Here is a 26,447-nt window from a genome sequence, read left to right on the forward strand (position 1 = left end):
ATTTCAAAGAAAATTTGAATATTTTATGCCCACTTGAACTTAAGTGTTCCACAAAAACATTAAAATAGAAATAAAACTCTGCTCCCAGAAGATAAACAATAAATCAAATTAAAACATTTAAGTCAAGCACCAAAATTAATGTTTTCTTTGTGTTAAAAAATATAAGAAGTATTCAAAAATAGACTCCGTAAGTCTTCGTTGAATACTTTGCGCGTGTTCGTCCCTTGAAAAAACGTACAACATCGGTCGAGAAATGTTTTTGCCGCCCTAACTAGGACGCGTATAAGTATCTTAAAAGGTATTAGCTAAATACTTGAAATTAAACGAAGAAACTACTATTGGAAGAATAATTTTTTTAATTCATGAAATTTTTTTAAAATAAGAGTCAACTCACAATTTGTCTCCTTATGGGAAAGTTCGAGCACTAGCATGAAGACTTCCAAACAATTCGTGGAAAAAAATGTCAATTTGCTCGACCAATATACCGCGACAAACAAAAAAGAAGATTAAATACGATTTTGTCAAGAATAAAAATTAATTATAGTATTTTAGGAAAAAAATTGCAGGATGATGGTACAAATATCTTTTTCAAGCCAAACACATTGAAATATAATTACATTAACGAATTTGGTTTTACCGAAGAAAATTTGATATTTCATATTATTTGCTATACATATCATTGTTTTTAATTGTTGAGTCCTGTTTTTGTAAAAAAAAGGATAGTTTTACTGCCGGCTTTTTACTGTTACTCCTCGATGTTTTAAGATCATTCGAAGTGGCTCTATTATGTCACATTACAATGTCTCCAGAATCTCCTCGGCAATATTCATGTCAGTCAACCATGGAAAATAAGATTTTGATCCTTTGGAGATAAACTCATAATGGAAAATTACGATACCAGGAAGGTATGAAGAGGCTATAGATAAGTTTTATCGGGGAGATATAATTCTTCCACGAGATCGTCCTAATTCTGCTGTATTATGTTTAAATAAGGAATAAACGCTGCAATGACACGTGATACGTCCAATAGACTGCAAATGAAATAGAAAATTTTCTTTCGCATGAAATAATTACCTCAAGCTAGCCACTAGCATACATGCGCGTTTTAATCATTCCTCTCCTTATTACTTGCATTCCTGTGCTATGGTTTAAAAAAGATAATTTCTGAATTTTTTTTCTGTGTATCGCTAATTTTTACTGGTTTGATTTATTTGTTCGTTATTAAATCAATCTCATCGAAATCTTTAATGTATCTTGCCGGGAAGAAATATAAAAAAATCGCAGTAACGAAATATTTTATTGGCATAGATAGTTTCCAAGGGAGAGTTTACTGAAATACATGTATGGAAAAAGCCACGCGTTTCTTCGCATCTAATATCGCAAAATCGGAAAAAAATACTTTTATTGGAGTAGTGAGCTTCCAGTGGTTGATTCTTGCTGACGTACACGGAAAAAGTCACGCATCACTTCACATCTGATATGGCAAAATCTAAAAAAATAATACTTTTGGCCAGTTTATTAGTCAATTTGGGACATCAATACGCCTTCGCACCTCCATTGGAGCCTACATACACTAACGATAAATTAACCCATTACCTTCCGGTGTTCTCCTAAGAGATCCATTAAACATTAAGAGGTTATGTAATTATCTTCTGTATATTTGCATATCTAACAATAAGCTCCATGCTATGTCTATTAGGTATCACCAGTGGCGTAACTATGGGGGGATGAGGGGATAGATCCCCACGCCCAAAGCCTCAGAGATTTTTTTTTAAATTGAAACTATTGTCTAGCTTTGGCGCATAATACCTGAATATGCTTAAATTTATATTTTTAGTGCCAAAATGATGCAAAATATAATTCCAGGCAAGTCATTTTTCAGTTGCCGGGGGGGAGGGGGGTGTCGCCACCTGAGGCCATCCCTCCCCCCCCCCCCCCCCCCCCGAAGCATATTCCTAATTACGCCACTGGGTATCACATTAGCTGTAGGTAGCTATATACCATTTCTCTGGCATGAGATTTTAAAAATTTTCGTTTTAAATTAATTAATATGCAAGCTTTCGCCTGAAATCTGTTAATGTTTAATTGATCTCACATGAGATCAGCGGGAGGTAATGGGTTAAGAGAGATATTTTGCCGAACGAATAGGAGTGGTGATTCGTCTTTCCCCCGAGTAATAAAGGGCTTGAATAAATGCCATGCGGAACTTTATCAGAGCATTTCATTTCCATTCTCTAACGGCTGGTGTCCTAATATCACCCACCACACACCTATTGTTGTGCCTTGCGGGCTAGTATGTAGCATGATTTTACACTTTCCCGGCGAACAGAAAAAAAATAAATATAAAAATTAAATTAAATTCTTTACAAAATCCCTCGTAAGTGTGGTGATTTCTACGTGGGGAAGACTGCGCGAACAAAGTCTACTCGACTCAAAGAACACCAAAGGCAATTCCGACTTGGTCAACCGGAAAATAAGCTATAGCCGAGAATGGCCTTGGTGGAAACCAAAGAATAAGGTGGGGTGACACCAGAGTTTTATGGCGATTAAACCAATTTTGGCATCGTTTAACTAGAGAGACTTTAGAGATAAGACTGGAAAATAAAAATTTCAAAAGAGATACCGGATATTCGATTAGCAGCTTTTGGAATCGAACTCTAAAAAGAAATATGATTGCCAGAGCTAAGTCTACGCTGGTCCACGGTGGTCCGCGACAACAATCGGGAATTGTCCAATCCCGCCCCTCCTGATGCTGAGCTTCAACGGTACTTCAAATATTGATTCAGTAGCCTTGAGAAAGAGTGACGAGTCGGAACCGGAAACGTGGGCGCTCTGAGAATATCTTACCCGCGCCGAAACCCGACAAAAGTTTAAATATAGTATGTAGCATTTCGCGCATGAGGTAAGAGTGTGCGCTCAAAGCTCTCGCTCAGTGGACCGCTGCGTATCATATTCTTGTAATTCAAAATTCATTTTTATTATAATGCAGACAATTTATTGCTACTTTAACCTAAAGATCGGCCTTAATACTAGAACTCCTGCCTATCAGCGACGCCTGGCAGGTAGCGCTCAAAAAGACCGCTCCGAGAAATGATTGATCGCTCTTGCTGAGCTGCGAAGTGGCTATCGCATTGAGGGGAAATTCCATCGCTTATGTTCTTATGCTCTTTGAGCTCTCATTCACGTGAATGATCACATTAATGACGTGTGGATCGAATGCAGTGACGAGAAGAAATCACGAATTCCAAAATTCTTTCAGATTTAAACTATCGGATGTCCAGCGAATGCAGGTTAAGAATTATAGCCAGTAGGTGATAGAGATTTGAGATATTAACCTTACTCTATGATACTACCCATGAAATCGTCTTGAATTTTAGTGTATGGGATTCTGGTTGTGTCCCCATCAATCTCCCGAGGTTCGAAGGGCTTCGCATCGTGAGGATGTTAATTGAATAAGGCATTGAGATTACTTCCACTGAATTTATTTTCGCACGACGAGATTATTTGTCACTGCAACATTTTCAAATGCGAATTTTATTACCTCGTGTCCTTAAATTATTGGATCGTCAAGATGGATTCCTCGTTTTGTACGTTCTTCTTCCCTCGGGTGTTGACCCCGCGTCCGTCTTCAATTACTCTACTATGGCGGGGAGGGGAGGGCATGGACGGCTGTCGTCCGTGGAAGAAAAAAAAACCTTGAGGAATTTTTGGAGGTGAAGGTCTGGGTGGGAGGTTGCAATGTTAGGATCCAGCCCGTGCAGTGGCGTAGCCGGGGGGGGGGGGGGTCCAGGGGGTCCGCGCCCCCCCCCCCCCCCGAAATATAAAAACGCAATTATTTTCCTTCATAAAGGAAAACAGAGTATTAAAAAATCATGACTTTAATAAAGATTTCTTTGACAAATGAAGTTTTTTTCGATCATGAAAAATGTTAAAATTTGTTAAAAACCCTCTACTTGGTATCCTGTTTTTCAAAAATTTTCACCCCTGGTTTTGGACCCCCCCCCCAACGAAATTCCAGGCTATGCCACTGAGCCCGTGCCGCCTCTTGTAGAGTTGGCAAGGAATGGTGTTTCAACCCTCAATTAAAGCATGTCTCTCTGTATTTTCTCTGATATGACAGATTTATATTGACTTATGTGGGCTCATCATAGTAGTTGAAACCGTGTTGTGAGTAATAGCGAGGGGGAATGGAAGACATTTCCATTCCTCAGGGGGGAGGGGGGGTGTTCCGAATTTTTCGTTCATATATTCTCATAATTTCCATTTCCTCTGATTTTTTGCCTTTAATTTCAAAGTGGAGGATTTCTATTACCAACTGGCAAGTATTCCCTGTTACCATGTAACTCTAGGCCACCATTGACCGATCGTCCCCTTTATTGAAGCAACGATTGTGTTCGTTAACTCGTGTGGAGAAACTACCTACGACCGGTTTGTCCCACATGTGCCGCATTGCGCGATCCGCATGAGACCTTCTAAACCCACATTTTTTAAATTTTTTTCTGTTCTGTATATTGAATTATTCAGTACTATCTCCACATTAACTAGTGTGTAGAACAGCAATCGGTCTAGTCTAAATTTGCAATTTGGTCTAGTAAGTTGCTGGTGAACGGTGTTATCGCCATTTGTGATTATTTTTCTCCGTGCGTGGTGTTTTTTTACGGTTTTTATTATTTTTTTTGTTTCTATTTTTGTTTATGAGGTGTCAATTTGTTTTCTATGCTATCCGTTGTGAGTCGAAATTTTTTTGAAGGCCTATACTTCTCGGAGGAAATATTCTTCGGCTATATGAATCTTCGCCTACCTATGAATCATGGATCTGAAACTATATAGTTTTTATGTTGTCGGTCGCTAAGAATTTCCGGGAATCAGTTTTGAGGAATGATGAATTGCACCCACCCTTTAATTTTTTAATCCAGAAAATTAATACTATTGTCCTCTTTCCATCTCAATGGTGAAGTTTATTTATATAGCAGCATAGGATGTTATATACAACAGTGATTGACTGGAAGTTCACTTCATTGAAATTGCACTATAGCGTTTGTGTTTTTTGCCCTCATGGTGAAATAATAACCCGTTTGTCCCACACGTACCGTACTGCACGATCCAAGTCGGACCTGGTACACACCACTTTTTTATTTTAGCCTGTACACTTAAATTGGTTGTTAAACCTGAAATGTTTTTATTCCTCCCAAAGGTTCATGAATTTGTTGAATTTACTTATGTTGTGCGGGAGTGCTCGGTAAATATCTTCGGCCATTAGGCTGCTTCGAGTGCGGCGATCGAAGCGGAAAGATTTGCGATAGCACACGATAATAATTTCGAGTAAGTGCAGACATCACTTCATATTTGAGTACAAAAGGGGAATTTCACAAATGCCAGCAGCTGCCAGAGGAATTGAGGCGGATGAAGAGAGAGAAACATGATAGTGATAGAGCCTCAGTGGCTGCAAATGAGGAAATATTAGCGATGCCGCACCTTGATCGATTAATATATCTCTCGGTGTGATCTCACTTTATGTTCGACATGATGGCTTGTGGAGCCTGCTTCAGAAGAGCCGCCTCCAACGCTCTCGATTCCATCGTTCCATTCGTTCCACAAATATGTCTTTATCTCGACTGTCTGATGAGTTGCATGCGAGGGCGTCTCATCCTTCATGCATCGCCACACTAAAGCTCTTTTTATTTTTTTTAATCGCGAGCTGATAATGTGATTGAAAATACTTGTACTGTGCCAAAAACTTACGATGTCACAAGATATGCCCGTAGCTGTCTCATTCGCCGGTGCTATATGCTGTAACCGTTCAATCTTGAATGAAAAGGTGCATGAGTACCAATTCCAGCTGTGGAAAATATTTTTTCGCGGCGGTGAGTTTCAATTTGAATGCATGAATAACATGAAAACATTGCAATGCGTCGATCGGAAAATGGAGGACATGGAGGGAGATCCATAATTTACGTTCAATTTCTTTATCCCAGTTGGAAAAATTAATTTTGCTGGACAATAACATTTCTCATGGCTCAACAGGATTGCAATTATGGAATTAGCTGTAATTTTTATATGCATTATCGTTAAAGCAAATTCATATAAAACACCTAAAGTGTCTCTGAAAACTCCTAGAAACATTAAAAATGTTAAACGTCAAATAATATACATAAAATGGATTGTCTATTCACCTTACGTGATGTCTTCCAGCATTGCTTACAAACAGGATACTGTGTCACTCGAATAAAGTAAGTAATATTCAAATTTGCCATCTATAATTACGAAATGCCTCTTGATTAGGCCATGAAATGAGATAAATATGAATGAACTAAAATAATTTTTTTATTTAATCTATGTTGATATTGATAAATGACGGACGCCAGTGAGAGTCCCTCCGTTAAATTAATGTTATAATAAAATAAATATGTATATTTAATATGCTATGTTGATATTGATTTGTTGCATATCGGATGTGTACGTGGTTTTTACCTCCTCGTCAACATGAAAAAAAAACAAATTCAGAGCGTCACCATGCATAATATAAACTGATGAATCGGAAAAAATGGCGGACACGAGTTATATTCCCTCCCTCTGCTGTTTAATCAGGTATGTCCTTAATGCAATCAATTGCTGTTCACAGCGAGGGCGATTGTTTTGAAGCTGGACGAATGACCCCGAAGCTTCATTGGGAAGAGATGACCGTAGACGAGCAGAGACAGAGAACAATGGCGTGAGATCTACTTCCGGTCTGACCTGGAGCATAGGCATACAGACCGCCACTTCCACCGCTTATATCCCCATTGTCGCACCGGAACGGATAAATTGCCTCACGTGGGAGGAGAAACCGGTTCATCGAAAGTTCGACTAAATATATTATTAATGAATTACATAATTTCACTTTATAATATAAATTTATTTTTTGGGGTTGGTGAAACGTTTCCATACAATTTTTGGCTGAAAACTTGAAAGGTTGGTAGGGATTTCGGCTGCACTAGGGGTTTTTATCGAATAGTCATGTTATTTCCAGATGGCCATCAAATTTAGGATGCATAATTTATTTTACATTTTAAGCAATCCTAGAAATGAACGATAGCGCTGCGACAAACAATGAAAATAATGGTATATTTGGTACTTATTTGGTGTGCATGGTACTTATCTGGTATTTATGGTTTGTGATGAAATGGTATATCGTTTACATAGGCTTCCGTATCAGATGGCAACAGACGATCTAATCAACAAGCGGCAATCAAGCAGCTAATTGTAAGTAATATGACGTCATTTCATCAAGTAATTTCTCCTTATAAATCAAATAATTCCGAGGGAATGTACACCGAAAGTTTGATGTGGGCGGGTCGGGTTAGGTTTTGGGTAGGGTTTGGGCATGGTGTTTGTATGAAGGAAACTATTTCTTCGTCTTTCCATAGTGCATACTCGAAAATACATTTTTTTAGCTCGAGATAATTTATTTTCCTCAGACGGTACCCAAAAGTGCACATTTTATCTTATTTTTTATTTCATGTCAATGATCTGCTTTTAGATACGATCATCTGTTGTGGAACCCGATGTAAAATTCCCTTTTTATTATGAATACCAAGTACATTTCTAATTCAATTGCCGTCGCAGTACTTTCGTCTATATCTAGGATTGTTAAGAAGATGAAACAAGTGATACATCCTAAATTTGGTGGCCATCTGACAAAAACTGGCGGTAGACGATAAACCGTACTATAACCGTGAATCCTGGAGACCCTTGCCGATAACAGCCTTTAGGGGCTTAAGGCCTTCCCTTTCAGGTGTTACTTGTTAAGGGTTCCTAGGGGTCATGAAATGTCTTTCTATGAAACGTGGATTTTTGGAGTATGTACCTCCTGAAATTTATCTCAATATATGCATTAATCGCATGTGCGTACTATACCAGCATTTTAAATTAGATACGATGCATAAAAACCGGCATTGAATTTAAAAATTATGATTGAACTTGTGATGCAAGCATTTATTTTATCTATATTTCAATTCCACTACTAAATTTTCTTGGGTAAATGCCCCAATTTAGTTATCTTCGTCAAAGAGTACTAACAATTAGTCTTCATTCTCGTCCAACTAGTAATGGTAGCCTTAGGAAGAAAATCTAATAGTGGATAAAGATATTATTTGGGTGCAAATTAATTTAGACCATGCAATTTGTGGGTGATAAAAATATAAAAAGCCGGTAGGTATTTGCCCACTTGTCTAAGTACTCATTTCATACGTTTTCCAACTCGAGTACCCAATATAATTCATCCAACAAACCCTAACCAGCACTTGATCTGAAGATGCTGGTTGAAATAACAAAGGAACTGTTGTCGCGGAATAAATTCCGAAGAAGTGAAACTCATTGAAGGCATTGGAGACATTTGCAAATACATGAGTATTAGAGTACCTGAATGCAGGAGCGCAGCTAGGAATTAAGGCTGGGGGGGGGGGTTTAGGTGTCACTAATACCGGGATGTGTGGGGGTATGGTATACCCACCAGGATAAGCGGTAGGTGCGAGATTTATAATTTGCTGAATTTTAAGATAATTGGTTGAAAATGGTGAGTTTACGGCTTTCTGAGGGATATTTTATTAATTCTTACACTATTCTATTAGTAAAATCAATCAAATTAAGTACAATGGATTAAACTTAAAAATGTCTCTAAGCTCTGGGGGGGGGGGAGGGAGGGGGTTATCCCCCAAAACACCCCCCCCCCCCGCTGCGCCACTGCCTGAATGCACCTGAACTCGATTAGCCCCTATTAGCTCGAATAAATGTAATCGATTGAGTGCATTTGGCACGCTACCCGTGTCCTGCTGTCGGGGGACGGCGTGCTTATAAACCCGACCCTCCTATCCCAACTGATAGGGGATATGGTATTTATAGGAGGCGACCAACAACTGCGCCTTGGAGAAGGGTAGCGGTGGAAGGATAGAGAAAGATCCTGCAATCGGTATTAGCATGCTCGTAACGGAAGACAGCAAGAGGACTACAGCTTAACGTCCCATCCGACGGGCGGAGTGTTGCGCTTAAAATATCCTCCGCTCGTCATTCAAGAAGCTTAATCGGGCACTGTCTGAGTAATCTCCGCTTCCGCCGGGATTTGACCCCGGGCCCCCGAGGTGGGAAGCTAGCGGTCTAAGCACCACACTCATCTCTCCAATTCGCTGTAATTAATTTAGTTTGGGCTCTTCCGCCAATTTCAGCCCACGATTGCGCCTAACTATCCCTACGCCTCCAAGCAAAATAAGCATGTAATCAAGAAATTGGCCGTGGAGAACATCTGCCTTTTCCTTTCCTTTGTTGTAATAAACCTTTATCTTGCGGCGACTATTGTAAACCCATATTAATTCTTGGAGGGTGACAGCATTATCTCGAGGCCTACTGGTGAATGAATCATTTAATGTAGCTAATACTCATGATTCCCACATTGGAATCTTATACGACGGCTCATAACAATGAGGGGGTAGTGTTGAGAATGGTCATGTAGAGGACCCTATCATCTGCAACGATTGAAGAGACCCCTGGCGATTGCGCTCCGAACGATGCCGCCTCATGGAGAAATTCCGGCGCTCGGGGAGAAACAGCGCCCCCTGAAACAAAGTGCTCCCCTTCCGTCACTTCCGGTGCGCGGCCATCGCCATGACGCGCTTCCGCCCTATCCCACTCTACCCTTTCCCCATGGGTGTCCAAGCGACAATTGAAATCGACGATGCGACATCATTGTCTTGCTTCCCGGAATGCGCCATCGCTTCTGACGCATCGAAGTCCCCAGAGGTAGTAGGAACACTGGCAAAAATAATAGTACCTACAAGCAACAACATTGCGCATCCGGCCATCTTAGAAGGCCATTTTCCTGCCTCCGTATGAACATTGTAAAATGGAAAATGGTCTTTCGTTTGAAGGTTCAGTAACTCAGTTATTACACGCTTCTTCTTAACATACTTAGTCTCTTTATCTGTTTCATCGATGGAATCTTGTAATTTACTTTAATAATAACTAATAATTTTAAATTTTCTCAATCGATGTCGATAGTTATAAAAAAAATTGCATTAGTTGCTTTCACTGCTCTGTTTTCGATTACATGATTTACCACTAAAAAAAGAAAATAAAAATATAATAAAAATGTTTTAAAATTCAAGCTTTTTCCAAAAATATTATGAAATACACTAATCTTATATATAAAAATGAATCGCAAAATGTGTTGGTAAGCGCATAACTCAACAACGCCTGGACCAATTTGGCCAATTCTTTTTTTAAAATGTTCGTTGAAGTCCAAGGATGGTTCTTACGGCGAGAAAAAATCGAATAATTGCCGGGAAAACCCTAAAAACAGCCCTTTTCTTTTTCACATACAAACGTTTTCTAATCTATATATATAAAAGAAAGTCGAAAATCGTGTTAGTTAGAACACTTATAACTCGAGAACGGCTGCACCGATTTCAATGAGATTTGGTTCTTTGGATTCGTCTCAGGCGGGGTTAACATATAGGCCATTAAAAAAAGATAATTTCACACAAAAAATTCATCTCTTTCCTATGGACATGCTTTAAGGAGTTATAGTAACACAACAATTGATAAGTCGGTCAAAACTACAAATTAAATACTTTGTTTTGTTTTTACCACTTTAATAACTGAATTTAGTAACAATATAACATTTTAATTACTAAATATATTCAAAATATTAATAAAATTGAAATTACATTTTTAAAATTTAATTCGAGCTGATTGTAAGCCCAGCCGTGGTCCAGCTCGAGTTGACACTTCACTACCGTGTTTGTAAACAAATCTCCAAGCAATTGTTGACAAACGCGTGTTCCGAATCAAAGATGGTTGATTTAGCGAGCAAGAACGAAGATGTGGATGACTAAAACGAGGTAAATTCAAATAGTTCGTACTCTGCATGGATTCGAATCTTTTAAATGTGTAACAAACGAAGACGAAATCACCAACTATCTATCTGAATATTTTAAGTCCTCGGACGTACCTGGCTTACCAAGGCACGATTTACAGAAAAATGTAGTTTCTGTGCTCATGATCTTTCGAAGCCTAAACCAACCATAACTATCCAACGGAACAAGTGTGATCATTAAAAAATTGGTGATGAATGTGATTCACGCAACTTTACTCAAAGGAAAATTCAAAGGTTAGGAAGTCCTCATTCCGTAGATTCCATGATCTCAACTCATATGTCCTTTTGAGATTAAACGTATCCAATTTCAAATTCGTTATGCATTCGTGATAACGATTAAAAAATCGCATGGTCATTCTTTCAGTTTTTGTGTTGTTTGTGATCATGTGCTAATGAAAACCCATGATTTTCTCATGGTCAATTTAGCGTGCTATGTTCACGAGTCGATAAACCATCCTCTGTATTTCTTCCTTCGCTTCAAGTGCGTAGCTAGGATAGGGGGTTTTGGGCGCAGCTAATACCACGGGTTTGTAGGGTATAGAAAACACGCTAAGGTAAGCGAGAAGTGTGGGGGCACTTCCCCCAGACATTTTTTAAGATAAATGGTTCAAAATAGTGGGTTTTGTGGCTGTGTGAATAGTTTAATATGTTTTGTTTGTTAGTCATCCGTCCCCCAAATATTAATAACAAAATCTTTCATAAAAAAATTCTCTAAGCTCTTGGGGGGGGGGGGGTTGATCCCCCAAAGCCTCCCCTCGCTGCGTCACTGCTTTGCTTCGCTATATTTATTTAGCTTCATCCGCTTCATCTTGCGCCTGATACAAAACAAAAACTGTTGTTTATCAGAAGGTGGTTGACGTAAGACATTAAACCCGAATGTGTAGGGCTCACCGTGGTGCGTTTACGCATGCAGTACGTTTACGCAGTGCATTTTTTCCAAATAGAGATACTAAAACTGGCGCGCCTTAAGTCATTTAATGCGAAAGCTGCTTCATAGGGGCTTTTCTCGCACGATTTTGAGCATCAGTCAAGCGTCGGTCTGGGGTTGTGTCAACCTGCCCTCTGAAAGGGCCAAGTGTATGCAACAGACTTGGACCTAAAAACATTTTTTTACAGCTAATAACGCAAATAGCCAACAACTGAATGCGTATAATTTTTATTTCATAAACTGCTTTATTAAACCACAATGCCCAAAATTTCTTAAGCCAAAACGTAAGAAAATTTGTTGAAACAAATCCGCGTAAACGTGCTCCGATCCACCCCATGTAGATTCAATAAAGAAAATGTCTTTCTGACAAGCAATTTTGGTACTCATTTACGTAGTTTTATTGAATTTGTATCCTTATTTTATTATAATAAATTAAACATGATTAAAAACGATACAGCCGCTCTTGATTTATAAATGGTGTAAGTAAACTGTAAGTTCATTAATTGTTAGGCGGTACGAAGTTCGCCGGGTCAGCTAGTTATTAATAAAGTAAGCTTTTCATCACTCGGAGACTAAAATGTGGGTGCCAAGCCTTACTCACCCATCAGGCTTTTCACTTATAATCAGCACCAACGCTTTTTTGTCCAAGTGATGAAAAGCTTTTTTTGTGAATTTGTAATGTTTTCCAAAAAAGCGTGTTTTTTTTAACCTTATCTTATTTTTATTTTTTTTTACTTATTGTTATCGAATAATTTGCCATGTAGTACCAAATAGTCGATATTTACGTAGCTTCCATTTATACCCTCTGTTTGCGATATACGATCAGCTGGACCACAGCACTGTCGAAGGTAGGGGAATACTTAGTGCATGCTTGGTCCCTAGCTCATAATTGCACGAGCATTTTTGGTAGCACCCACGTGTAACTGGCAATAAATGCTTGTGTGGTATAATACACTCACTCTTTAGGCAATAATGATATAATATAATCCTAATTTTGCTTTGTTTCATGAGTTCCTTTATTAATCCGTCTCATCTCTAACCGCAGTCCATTAAAAAAAATTTCTTCCCTCGCCATGAAGGTCAAGATATGTCAATGCTGAAGCCTTTCGGCGAAATTTCTGGCTGTAGCTCCGCAGTGCTCACTTATAGTGAGAATCAATTGAGGCATTGTAGTTAATGACATTGCTACTACCCGTAAACTAACAACTTACGGTCAGAAATGACTTGAGCGTGTGGTGCGGAGAACGCGCAGTTGCCCTATCCGTGCAGTATCCGCCTGTCGCTTGTATGGTGTTTTTGCTGAGCTATCGGAGGTTGTAAAAAACACCTCGTATTAAAATCCGCATCAATAACCTCATCTCTTGCTATTTGATTTTTAATCACAATGTCTCTCTCTCTCTCCACAGATCCTGTTCTGCACGCTCAACACTCACAAGGTGGATATGAGCAAACTACTCGGCGGACAAATCGGCCTCGAGGACTTCCTATTCGTGCACCGCAAAGGTATCTATGTCTATAACGTTTTCTGCCATTGTGTTGTATTTTTCTGTCAATTTTTATTCACCGTAATGGTATGGAAATGCCATGTTATAGGTCATCAACAATCATGCATTGTTTTTATGCACTGACACGAAAATACAGAGCCGTTACTGTGCGTGAATAATTAACACTAACTATCACATGGATATTAATCATTGACACGATTACCTTATTAGTATGGTAGCCTAGTGTGTGAATCTTTTGGTTCTGAACGGAGGATTCCTGGTTCAAAACCCGTTTAAAGCCAAAGGGCGCCCCCAGTAAAAACACAAGAAGTGTGAGGTGACCAAGGGAAAGGAACTGGCTTCCTTCAATCACTTCTAGTGAAATACTTTACTCGATTTTCGCTTAATCCGTGAAAAACGTCCTATTGTGGCATTCAAAGACGGAAATTTAATTGAAGATAATTATGCTTCATCACATAAAAGTTAATATTGTATGGTAAAGTATGTGCCAGAAGCGTTAACTTCCAAAAATAAGTACCTATCTTTTTTTAGCACCCTCCATTTGAAATATCTCCAAATTTTGACCTAAATTCTCAACTTTATTGGATAATATTTGACTCCGCGAACTAAATTACTGCGGGAACGAATATAATGTGTCGTAATATGGTCTTGCCTTGTTAAAATTTGCATGAATGAAGCGCTTTGCTGATGTGGACATGTTTTCTAGACTTTCACAGTGTTTTTTGTGTCTGATGACGACAGTTTTGTTGGAAATCCCACTAAAATCTTGAAGTCATAAGGGGTTTTTGTTGCACAAGGGGTATGCTTAGTGTTGGTGTTTATCAATGTGCGGGGTTTATCAAGCTCATGACTTTTGCCAATCAGAGCAAACGTGGATAAAAAGTTAGCTCTACTACCTCCACTACCTCTACGTAAATATTAATTGTTATAACGGTCATCAAGGAAATATTTTTAGAATTACTAGAAAAATACCTAAAGGAATCTTCCTCCGGAAACATAAAAATTTATAAATGTACCACATAGAAGAGGAGGTAGAAAGGTACAATACAATCAACAGAAGAGTTTGTAGTACTCATGTTTTAAATTATACAGTCAATGAGAGATAAAGCACTGCTCATAAAAATGCCATATTGCATGAGCTATTTTAAACGAGCCGTTTTCATTTTAAACTGCAGTGGCTAACAAAAAGTAGCTGAATTAACAACGAAAAACCCCCTTTCTGACATGAAAATTTTGTTTGATTTTCGATGGAATTATCGTCATCAGACTGCAAACAACGCGGTGAAATTCCAGAAAACATGATCGCATCAACCATTTAACCTCGAACGCCTTCGCATGAAGTGATTTGTTAGTTTCTTGCTTCACATCACGAGTGTATTTATTCATGGATTTATTGTATCGTTTCTTTATTGAGTGTATTCCTTTCGTTTCTGATGAGTTTTTCGTGTGAAAACAGGTCGGGCCAAGGAGATTGAGATCACGAAGACGGAGGACGCGTTGGGTCTGACCATCACGGACAACGGCGCCGGATACGCCTTCATCAAACGCATCCGAGAGGGCAGTCTCATCCACGCGGCCAAGTTCATCGAGGTACTTCTCCACCACTCTGCCGTCCATTATCCACTCCATTTTTGCCGACGCTTCGAACTACGACTCAGGGCTCATCCTCAAGGCGAATGCCGTTTTGAAATATAAATGGTCGTACTGAAAAAATATGTCTTTCGTGTCAAAAACCGATATTCAGTAGGCCTCAGGATGAGCCCCAAGTCGGAGCTCGAAATGTCGGCCAAAATGGAGCCTCTTACCTGGTGGGAATCCCGAGAAAATTTTACCCACATAATTCGTCGGGAATGCATTAATCCAATATAACCCAATGTTGCTTCTAAGCAGCATCAAAAATGTATACATTTTCAGCTCTGTTCAGGAAAGAGCTAAAATAAGTGTTCTTTTGTGCTGAAAAGTTTAATGGCAAAATATGTAGCTGCCACAACAATTATGATTGAGTATAATATTTTTTAAAACATTTTAAAAATGAGAAGTGTTGAAATCTCGTTTCTCCCAGAATCAGCTCTGGGTCAGAAAGGGTTAAAAAATCCAAAAACATTTTTAAAAATGCCGTCGCTTCGAGCTCCTACTCAGGGCTGCAGAAAGTTTTATTGAAAAAAAATTAATTTTGAAAAATTAATTTTTCCTTCATGTCAAAAAAAGATGACATTCAGTATCCCTGAGGATGAGCCCCGAGTCGGTGCTCCAAACGTTGGTAAAAATGGATTTTTTTTTAACCTGATTGGAAGCCCGAGAAACTTTTACCCACATAATTCGTCGGGAAAGCATTCAATCTTATGCCATTCATAGTTTTGCTTTCCTAATATTTACAAGAATTAGCCCTCCATGTCTCCCCTTCCCAAAACAGTTCCAATTTATCTGCACCATGGGTGTAATTCGCCGTGGTAAATATATTTTCCCCAGCCAGGACTCACAGATAGATCTTCCAATTGCCGGTAAGATAAGCTTCCAGTTACACCGAGAAGCCACGTTCCTTCATGCTGATTTTCAGACTGAGTTTCACCCAACGAGGTCTTGATTTCTGGGTTTTACTCTCAGTCAGTAGCTTAGGAAGCACACCCTCCCTTTCCTGTGCCACCTTGTGGACTTGAGACGCCAGCATCTAAATCGGAAACTTAGTTTGAATTTTTTCTTGGAGTAAGATGGCTTCTTGTTATAACTGCCAGCAGTGGCGGATCTAAGGTGGCTATACTTGGATATCCAATTTACACTAGATAGAATGGTAATTTTTTCCGACCCCCACTACTGCAGGAATTGTTAACCCCACTTAGCCTCCCCCTTGTCCCTATCCTGGATCCGCCACTGACTCCCAGCATACCCTATCGGCAACTCGAAGTTCTCTAATTCTATTTCTCGAAGCGATTATTGCTCCTAGTTTTTGAATCTTGAAATCAAATCTTGGTGTTTCCATTGTGAATGCTCTTTAAGGCATTTGGAGAAGGAAACCGATCAGCGACCGCTGAGGTTACGATATAAGATGTATAAATATTTGCGGTACTTGACACTTAATTTTACTTTGTTTTCATATGTATTCTTGTTTCTATCAATTCTACTCTTCGCAAAAACATGTAAGCATGGGAAGAAACCCAAGAAAACGTTTTGCAAGTCATCTTCTGATTCAGGCAACACTTCTGGCAAATGCTGTTTCGAGCATTCTAATTTTGATCCTGGAAATCTTATACTTTTTTCATCCTAGAACTCATAAAAGTGCAGTTATCTTTTGGTATTCTTTGTAACTTGGTTTTTACTGCCTTGGCCGTGAGGTCCACGCAAACATAACGTCATTCGTCCTTAAGTCCCGCCAAACTTAAAATCTAAGCATTGATAAAACCTCGGATTTATCGTCAATAGATTCCAAGACCTCGTATAAACGTCGACAAAATCCGGCTCCAAGCCACAAAGGACTCCACAAAAGAAAATTATAGATTTCTTTTAGCAGTAGTACTTCATTTAAATGTACTTGTAAGTTTTTAATTTTTATTAATATACTGTATTGTGCCTTCACTTACACATAATACTGTATTCGTTGCATAAAAAACTTCGTTTTTATGACTTTTATAACATAAAATTAAAAATTCACAACGATATTACTCATAAATTTAGTTGTATTCACACCAATAATGTCACTAAAGTGTGTATTTCATGATTTTTATTTCTCTTTTGATATTGATTAATTAATTCGCCTTAATTGATTGGTTAATTGATTAATAACCCCTTTATAGTATCACTCTGATACAGCGTCAATAATTGTGCGGTCCCTTGAATGACTTTATAAGCAAGTTGTACGGTATTCAGGATTTAGTATTTCACGGACGAATATAATGCAAATGATCTCAGAGACCCGCTTCGTCCGCTCAAAATGACATTTGATTGAGCGAGGTCTCTACTCTTCGTGTTTATGCATATGCCTAGATAACGGGGCAATAGGAAGATTTGCTTCCACTCTCGATCCCATCTCAATTCTCGCTTCTCCAATCATCACAGGTGGGAGACCACATCGAGAAGATAGACGACGTGAATTTGGTGGGCAAGCGACACTTCGAAGTGGCCAAGATGCTCAAGGACATCCCCAAAGGCGCCGTCTTCACCATGAGACTCATCGAACCGCTAAAGGCAGGATTCGGTGAGTACTTAAAATTTACTTGCTCGCTCTGTTGCGTTCGCTATGGACCGCACTTATGATACACGGAACGTATACGCATATACTCATACCAAATACTCGGGCGACTTTCGAGGGCACCCTGGGTCATTATGAACTTGGCTCACCATCAACATTAGTCAGCAATCTTATGATTGGTCCGACGCAGCTCTTCATTCCTCTCCCCTATCCGCAAACCGTTTCATAGCGACATATTTCTTCTCTTTTACATCCTTTATAACCTGTCATACGTAACTCAGAGGGGGGGGGGCATCCCTTGCCATGCTTCCCTTCCACCTGTCCTTCTACGATTGTTTCCATCAGGCCATCATGACTCATAACGTGGCCAATCAATTTGTCCGGTCTTCCTCTTGACGTTTTTATGAGAATTCTTTGTCCTTCCACTCTTCTTAGTACTTCCTCATTACTTACGAAGGCGAACCATTTTATTTTCATCATTATTGGGCTCCTCTACATTTCGAATTCTTCCACTCTTGACTTCTATGGAGCTAAAATTGATGGTTCTAGGCGTAACTTTGTGAAAGAGATTCATTATGAAAAATGAAAAGGAAGAAACTTTGTGCTTTCACGTAAAATATTTATTCACACATTTACACGACCATGGTTTCAACGTAAGACGTCATCATCACGTGATGATGACGTCTGATGATGACGTCTTACTTTGAAACCATGGTCGCGTAAATGTGTGAATTAATATTTCATTTGAAAGCACAAAGTTTCTTCCTTTTCATTTTTCTATGCAGCTGCCAACGTCTAAGCCTCGCTTCCATAGAAAAACATACTCCGTATGTATCATCTGATGAGTTGTTTCTTATGAACTTGGCTATTTAAAGTGAATTAAAAACCCTCCCATAGACACCATCATACGCAATATTATCCCTCGAAAAATCGCTTCCTCACTCTCCAAATCTCAGTTAACACTTGGAACTATAATCCTTACTCTGCCTCTTTGATAAATTTTCCTCACCCAGGACACTTCTCTCAGAAAAAAAGCAAACCCTAGACACCGTGGCTCGCCCATTTTGGCTCTTTTTCATCAACTAAACAACTTTTAATCCCTTGCGCTGTAATGACGAGTCTAGCTCGTCATGAACTTTCGATGCCAAACCGCGCAATGATGAGTGTATCTCGTCATCGGATTTTCATAATTTTAGCACTATTTGGAGGAACATTGTAATTATTTTGAAAGCTTAACAATGTCAAAACATTCACAGTATATATAAATAGTTCAGATTTCATGAAACATGATGCATTGGAAGGATTAAAATGATTTTCTTGGAGTAGGGATAGCTGTGTTCTCCATGTTTAATAATCACATTTTATTTCACGGTTCTACGTTTATAACAAATTACAAAATATCATTTCATTACCTAACATTTAAAAGAGAACCACAGAAAAAAATAAATGGAGAACAGGAGTACGATATTCGGAAAATAAATAGAAGTGGAAGGGGTTAATGCGCCTAAGGCTGGCAAGCAGAGTCACCAGAGGTCTCTCTGGCAAGAGAGTCAATTCAGCGTGAGAGTATGATAAGGGAGTGATCGAATAAGGGACCGAGCTATAATGTAAGGGACTGCGCCCAAGGAATTCATTTGCTTCCATCTATAGAGTAGACTGCGTTTGATTACTTCACTTGAGCACCTCGCATTCTAACGAGGAAGTGAAATTTTATGTGAAGTGCTGCACGGGTGCAATTCATGGATGTTGGGAAAGAAACAGAATTATAGAATAAATCTTTTGAGATATGGGTGTTGATTAGGCTGAGGATTATGAGATTGGTGCGTAGAACGAGTATTGCGAGGAATTACGAGCTAGCCCTTACGAAAAAATGCTTTTTAATAGGAAATGGGATTTATAAATACAGGAATCTGTTAAGAAATTGTGGGATAAAATATGAAAAAGAGGGAACCATTAAAAAAAGTGAAATATTAACTGATGATAGCGTTGTGTTTAACTAAAGCAAACATTTCTCTCAAAGTAATTTGATATCAGATGAAACGAAATAAAATAATCGCAACACTTGCAGTGGCTTCATGGAAAAACTGTTGTCTCTTGCGGGTGTAGTACATAGCGAAGACGCCTGCGCCCTGGAATGAAAGGTATTTGCTCGCTGTGTTATGTGTGCTACTGTGAACAGCCATGACCTGAAGAATTGAACTGCTATATGCTTTTGAAAGACACCTGATTGTCTGCTGAAAACGCTCCTTTTATTGTAATATATTTTTTAATAAAAATAACAATATTTAAATAATTTTCCATCTTAATTTATGATTTAGGAAAAAAAGACCGTTCTGAGATAAAAATGGCTGTTTGCTATTTATACTGAATTTCGTAGAATGAATTGTCTCGTGGACGTGTTATGCGATTTGATGGGAATGCGCTAAATATGGTAAGGTCGTCGCGATAACGAATTCCACGTTTCACTCTCGCGTGAGTCTCCGAACCTAATTCTTCCCTTTCTTCAGTGTTCCCACCCTCGTTTCCTCATTCACAGACAAAGAGGGCCCAGCAGATGTTTATAACGAGATTGAGGTCTGTTTGATTTCCACACCCGCCACAACGGCGCCTCGAGACAACTGCAATTGAGGAACTTCTCTTCTTGTTTTCAAATTAAGTTTTGCCATAAGCCTTTAAATGGACACCGGCGAATTTACACGGAAATTTTCATCCCATTCACTAATTGAAAACCATTTTTGAATATTGCTGAAAAATGTCAGGCGCCTACCTCGAAAAACGTCATATTTTAATTCTGCAGGCTTTTTGTCGATTTCAGCCGACTGTGCAACGAGGCCGGTCTGAGTGGTAGAGTCTTTCCAGTTCAATTGCGAATTACAATCATCTCGTGACATCTGGTCGAAATATGCGAAGACATATTGTATCAGTGGAATAACTATACTACTAAATAGGAGGATAGATCCCCACCTCAAAGCCTCAGAGGTATAAAAAAACATTTACATCTTTTCTATAGTTTTGACCTATAATAACTGCATCTGCTTAAAGGTAATTTTAAGCGCCAAAATTATGTAAAATGTATTTCCAGGCATGTCATTTTTCAAAAATTTTCCCGAAACCCCCCTTGCCTGAGGGGTGACCCCCACTTCAGGCCCCTTCATCACCCCCCCCCCCCCCCCCCAAAGAATATTCCTAGTTACTCCACTGTATTCTATGATAAATATTACAAACTCCAGATTTACTTAATTATATTGAAATGCTCACAGCAAAATTAGGAAAACGCACGGAAGGAAGGCAAACGGAAGAATCAATAGGTGAAGATCGATGTGCTAAATCCATGTTAGTAAATGCAACGCGCCAGGCCTGCTCACTTTCCTTTTTTACATCAGCTTGAGCTCTGTTGGTAAATGTAGCCATAGAAAATGTGTCACACGGGATTCTTGGGCCTTGTGCAGGTGTAGCAGCTCACAGTAGACTCTCTGGTAGCTACGACTATAATAGTCGCTTCATGCAACAGGGAGCTCGCCGCTTACCCACCCGACTGGCAGCTAATATAGACGAGGTGTGTTCAGAAGAAGAAAATAGTAAATTTGTAGATTTATCGCCAGTTATGAGAGCCCGAAAATTTTTAATTTTTTTCATCATGTTGGTATTCATTCCCCGAAAGTACGATAAAATGTCCAGTTGTATTCATTTCTTACTTTGACTGCGGCAGTCGCTAAGGCTAGACGTATTTTTATGAATTCGGCGATATTCAGCTCGCACTTTATTCATGAATAGTTAGCCAAAAACAATGCCGTGACGATTCCCCAGCCTCCATATTAACCAGACATAGCTCCATTTGCCTTTTCCCTATTTCTAAAAATAGAGAGAACCTTAAAGGGCCGTCGTTTTACAAGCATATACAACATTAAAACAAATCGCTGACAGAGCTAAAGGCCGTCAACCCAAAGGTCGAGTTTGAGAAGCGTTTCGAGGGTTGGAGGAAGCGCTGTTCAATTGCATAACATCTAATGGGGACCGTTTTTAAGGCGACAACATAAATTTAGACGAATAAATAAATATTTAAAAAAAACTAAAATTCTCGTTATTTTCTGAACCCACCTCTTATGAGCTCAATCTGCGCTAATGGGGATTTTCATGATGTTTAGAATCATTCATTTCATCTATCTTCTATTCTAGTCTATTCATGAACCCAAAATAGCTCATTTGGATTCCAAAAAACTGGTGCCATAAGTTTGTTGAAAGGGATATCTCGGGAAAACTACCTAGTGGACGGGGAGGAAGAGGAATTACGAAGTTCTAGACGGGCTGAGCTGTTAGAGAAAACTTCCGCAGCTACTAGATGAGATACAGAGGAGTTAGATGGTTAGGTTGGAGCGAGCACTGATCGGGAATAAGATGTTAAAAAACTTTGCTGGAGGGTAGAACGCTTGGTAAACGAGGTAGGGGATAGAAGAGAATAGGATTTATAGCTGGAATGAAAGGGAGCAAGCCTAATTGTGAAACGAATGAGGTATTCCATATCGGGAAGGGACACTTCCGGAATAATTCCCTAATGCTGCATGTTAACCTTCCTTAGCCGGTAATAATAATAATCTTCATCTTCTATCCAAAGGTCTGGATATGGTGTTCTGTTGGGTCTAGCGGAGTTGGGCCTACTATGGAGTGAATGAATCAATTTGAATGTAGTGATGAGCAGATTCAGGAATCAGAATTGTCGGCCTCGGTGGTGGAGGAGTAATGTCCTCCCATGCCAAACAAGAGATCGCGGGTTCGAGTCCCGCCTGGTTAAGTTTCCCTTATCCAGGGAATGGTTGTTCGTGAACGTGTTACTGTAAAATTTGTTGAATTCCCCGATATTAAATGGCCTATATGAGCTGTATTAGGTGTTTTGGGAATAAAATAAAAAGTTAATCACGCTGGATTGGAAACTGCTTTATTAGTTGGACGCTCATGGTGCGCGCAGGACACATGGGGTCTAAGTAATGGAACACGGATTGATCGGGTAAAATTAAATTCCTCTGGAAAAATGTCGTCAACCATATTCGTTGCACTTATTTGTTGCTTTGTATTTACTTATTTAGTCTTCTTTATAGTCACTGATTGGCCCGTTTTCCATCAGGTTCGTTTCCTCTCTACTCCGAGATCTTTAAAATCTTTGGTTTCCACGTATCCTCAGTCCGTGTTTGAGTTGTGTCTTTTGAGTTCCAACCTGATTTTCACGGCTTCTTTCGCCACTCCATCCCAGCAGGTAGTTTTTCTCTTAACAGAAAATGGTTGTCTCTTCGAAATATATTCTATGCCCGAGGTCACGGCTGTGCTCCACCACCGCAGACTTCTCAGGATGAAATAATCCTCTCATGCTCTTACCATAGCGCTTTACTCCTCCGAATGGTTACTCTGTATATATTTATGGTTACTATGTAAATGGAACTCACTGAAAGGTCATTTTCGAATACTGCCAGAAAAAAATCCTTATGAATTGTTTATCAATTTTATTTACAGTTGAATGGACAGTGTACACTTTACACCAACTATGTCCTGACATTTTCCTGAAAAGCTATCTGAAAACTCAATAAACTACAAGTTGGGAGAATAGGAAATGATTCCTGGTCATTTACAGTTGCCCTATTGGAGTCATATATTAAAAAGTGTTTTGCTTGACGCCTGAGTCGATGAATTTATTTTGAATTTTGATGTGGTCAATGATATCAAGAGGGTCAAAATTCCGCATTCTCCATTTTTCGATTACTACCGCGTTGGTAGCTGTATAGTAAAAGGCTGCTGTTTCGCTGGTACCACAGCCAACGTCTTCTGGTCGAAGATGAATGAAGATAAATCTTAGACCTGAAAAAGTTACTTTCGTCTCCTACAATACTGTAACCAACTAGGTAGTAATCGAAAATGGGGAGTTTGAAATCACAATGCCGTGGAAACATCACATGGTCAGAATTAATCAGCTTTTCACTCAAATGTCTTGGTGGTAACTTCTCTGTCAAATTGCTGTCAATGGCCAGTGTATCATTTGTGTCGGCCATTTTCGGCTATTCATGAACTTCAAATCGTCTTATTTTTGCTCCCAATTGAAAAAAATGGCGATTCGAGATCTTTTTCATAAATTTCAATCTCAGCTGATCCGGCAAAAAATTGCTGGTCGGTTTATTTACGAAATATTTGTTGATGTATGTTCCTAAAATGCCTCTTTTGTCGCTGTGATTGCAGCGAACATTGGTCCCCGTGGCGATCCGCGCAAGGGAAAGAAGCAGGCTTACGGGTCGGGCAAGGAGACGCTCAGGCTGCGAGCCAACGGCAACGCCGCCATCGAGCAAGAGGTGAGACTAAATCCTCGTAACCCTAGTAGCATAATCAGGGGCGGTGTGGGCTGATTGGGGGCCCTCCTTACCGGAAGATTTTAGGAAATTACGTGCCCGGTAAAGGATTTTGACACTATTCTGACTCTTAAAAACTAGATAAAAATTAATAAAAAATAGAAATTTCGTAATAAAATATACCATGAAGGAAATTTTACAATTTATGAAATATTATTATATTTTAATATTATAGTATATAATTATTGAATTTACTCCTAGTAAATGCTCTGAAACATAAAAAAACTAATGATATAATATTTTCGAATACCCTTTCAAAAAAACATCAGGTTCTCTTTTTATCCTATGATACCTTTAATTAATTTCTTTTTTATAGTCATTTTGCACTGAGTATTTTGTAACTGAAGCAACTAATCAAAACGTAGAATTTTATAATTGCAAAGAAAACTTTTGTTCATTTAATCTGAGTCTGATTTTATTACATCTTTCACATGCGTTTCACGATATACGCGAGAGTTGTGGGGCCTCCTAAGCTCGGGGCCAACCAGACTTCTGGCCAGACCGCCCCTGAGCATAATATCTAATGAGGACTATTTTGAAGGAGACAACATTAATGTAGATGAATGAATAAATTTTACTTTCAAAAAAACTTTATAGCCGTTATTTTCTGAACACGCTTCATTATCACTGGAGGCGACTGGAAATTGAAATTTTCAAACTTGGTTTCCTCTAGGGAACTATTTTGTCGGTCACTTGTCGCTAAAATTGATTTTTTTCATTTTTCTTGCAGCCGGATGACGCCATGCAAGCCGGAATCGACAAGATTAACAGTTTGCTGGAGAGCTTCATGGGAATCAACGACACCGAACTCGGTAAGAAGCGAATGGAACGGTACTGATAGACTTTGAATATCAGCTACCTCGTGCATTTTGTTGAATATCCTCTCCGGTAGAAACATTTTGTCTCTGAAAGCTCTATCAAAATGAAAATGCGACTTGTTTACGTATCACAGATTTTTAATGACACATACCCAGTTTTTTTTCTGTTCCACAATCATTATCAAGGGAAGGAATATTGGTAGGTTGCAAGTAATGAGTACTGTAGTGCAAGTAATAATTAAGTAAGTACGAGCGTACTATCCTACGGCCATCTTTCCAGTTTCAGGCAGTTTTTCCCAAATGTCTTTCCTGTTTCATCCTGAGCTTATACTTTCCCGAACGTGAGAATAAAACACGATCTTGGGAAACTTTGTGGTATTCCATCACAAAATTTATTCAGTGAGGAAACTTCTACTAAACCACATAAATAAAACTTGAACACGACCCGGGTTTCAACGTCTTAGCGTCATCATCAGGTGGTCGGTAGTTGTTTAGTCAATCACCTGATGATGATGCTAAGACGTCCTCACCGAATAAATTTCCCGAACATATTTAGATTTGTCTCAAAATTTTGCTTCTGATGAGTGCCATCTTATCAACGCCATGTTACAAACAGCTTCGCTGGTGCGACAAAACCGTATCTCTCCATAGGAGCCCATTTTAAATTATCCTGATTTTATCTTTTATCGTTGCATATCTCAAAAACAAAACATGGGAATCCCTTTTTCTCTGGATCATTGAAGGTGCGTCTTTCAAAGAATATGTGACCAAAGTTTCATCAAAATCTCGTTACTTTTACCGAGGCTCTCTGGCTACCTCAAGAAGAGAGGGGAAAAAAGCGAGAGGATAGGAGTTTAGATGGAGGATATTGAACTCACGGTAAAAGGTGGCGTGTGCGGTCCAAAAGAGTGAAGGATGAAGTAATATTCATATCGATGGCTAAATTCTAAAAACACGTATCTCAAAAATAGCATCTCTTCAGGAGCGCAAAAAAAATATATTTTTTAATTGTACATTATTTTAATTGAAATTAAAAACCAGAAATACATAAAACTGAAAATTAAGCATAAATTTGCAAACAAAGAGTTGTTTTCTGCTTGAATTTAATTTTTCATGAACAGTATTAGCAGTCTTAACTCAGACCGGCCAAATTTTGAGACACGTGTTGTTAGAACTTGGCCATTGATATTCTAGCTACTAAGCCGTCGCTAGCGGGGTAGGTATTCAAATCCCCCCTAAGCGCTCAGGAGATATGGTCTTGAGTGCTCCCTTCAAAATGTATCCCCTCCCAAAATTTTCATTCTACTCCCCTGTCTACACACAAGGAGCTAATTATATCATCCCCATGTAAAAAATTTGGTTTATAATATTTTGAGCTAGTTTCACTTTTATGTGTAATATTTCTAATCCTGCCGCGTGAACGGTAGTGATATATACAAGAAATTCCTTGTTACACACAGCTTCCCTTATACGAAAAAACAGGCAATACTTTTCACTTTTATATTGGAGATTATATAAGTGTTATAAATCCTGATGCAATGCTATTTCTTCAACAGTATTTATTGTTCTACATAGAAAAAATAATCAGTTTAAACAGATATTTATTCTCATATAACGCATGATGCGTCCTTGAATCGGGAATGAGATTTCTGGGAGTGAAAAAATACCTAAATTGTCATGAGAGCGCGTGGGTTAAAAACCCTCACCCCAAAATCTCACCC

General features: G+C 39.0%; 1 protein-coding gene across 1 annotated transcript in view; it reads left to right on the forward strand.

Moving 5' to 3' along the window:
• LOC124156660 (PDZ domain-containing protein GIPC3) overlaps positions 1-26,447 on the forward strand; it is a 64,372-nt gene that overhangs the window by 36,526 nt on the left and 1,399 nt on the right. Inside the window, exons 2-6 of the mRNA XM_046531320.1 lie at positions 13,241-13,337; positions 14,796-14,929; positions 17,390-17,528; positions 23,742-23,851; positions 24,639-24,720. Coding sequence (XP_046387276.1) covers positions 13,241-13,337; positions 14,796-14,929; positions 17,390-17,528; positions 23,742-23,851; positions 24,639-24,720 — 562 coding nt within the window. The remainder of the gene's footprint in view (positions 1-13,240; positions 13,338-14,795; positions 14,930-17,389; positions 17,529-23,741; positions 23,852-24,638; positions 24,721-26,447) is intronic.

This window comes from Ischnura elegans, chromosome 1 (assembly GCF_921293095.1).
Source record: "Ischnura elegans chromosome 1, ioIscEleg1.1, whole genome shotgun sequence".
NCBI classification, from domain to species: domain Eukaryota; kingdom Metazoa; phylum Arthropoda; class Insecta; order Odonata; family Coenagrionidae; genus Ischnura; species Ischnura elegans.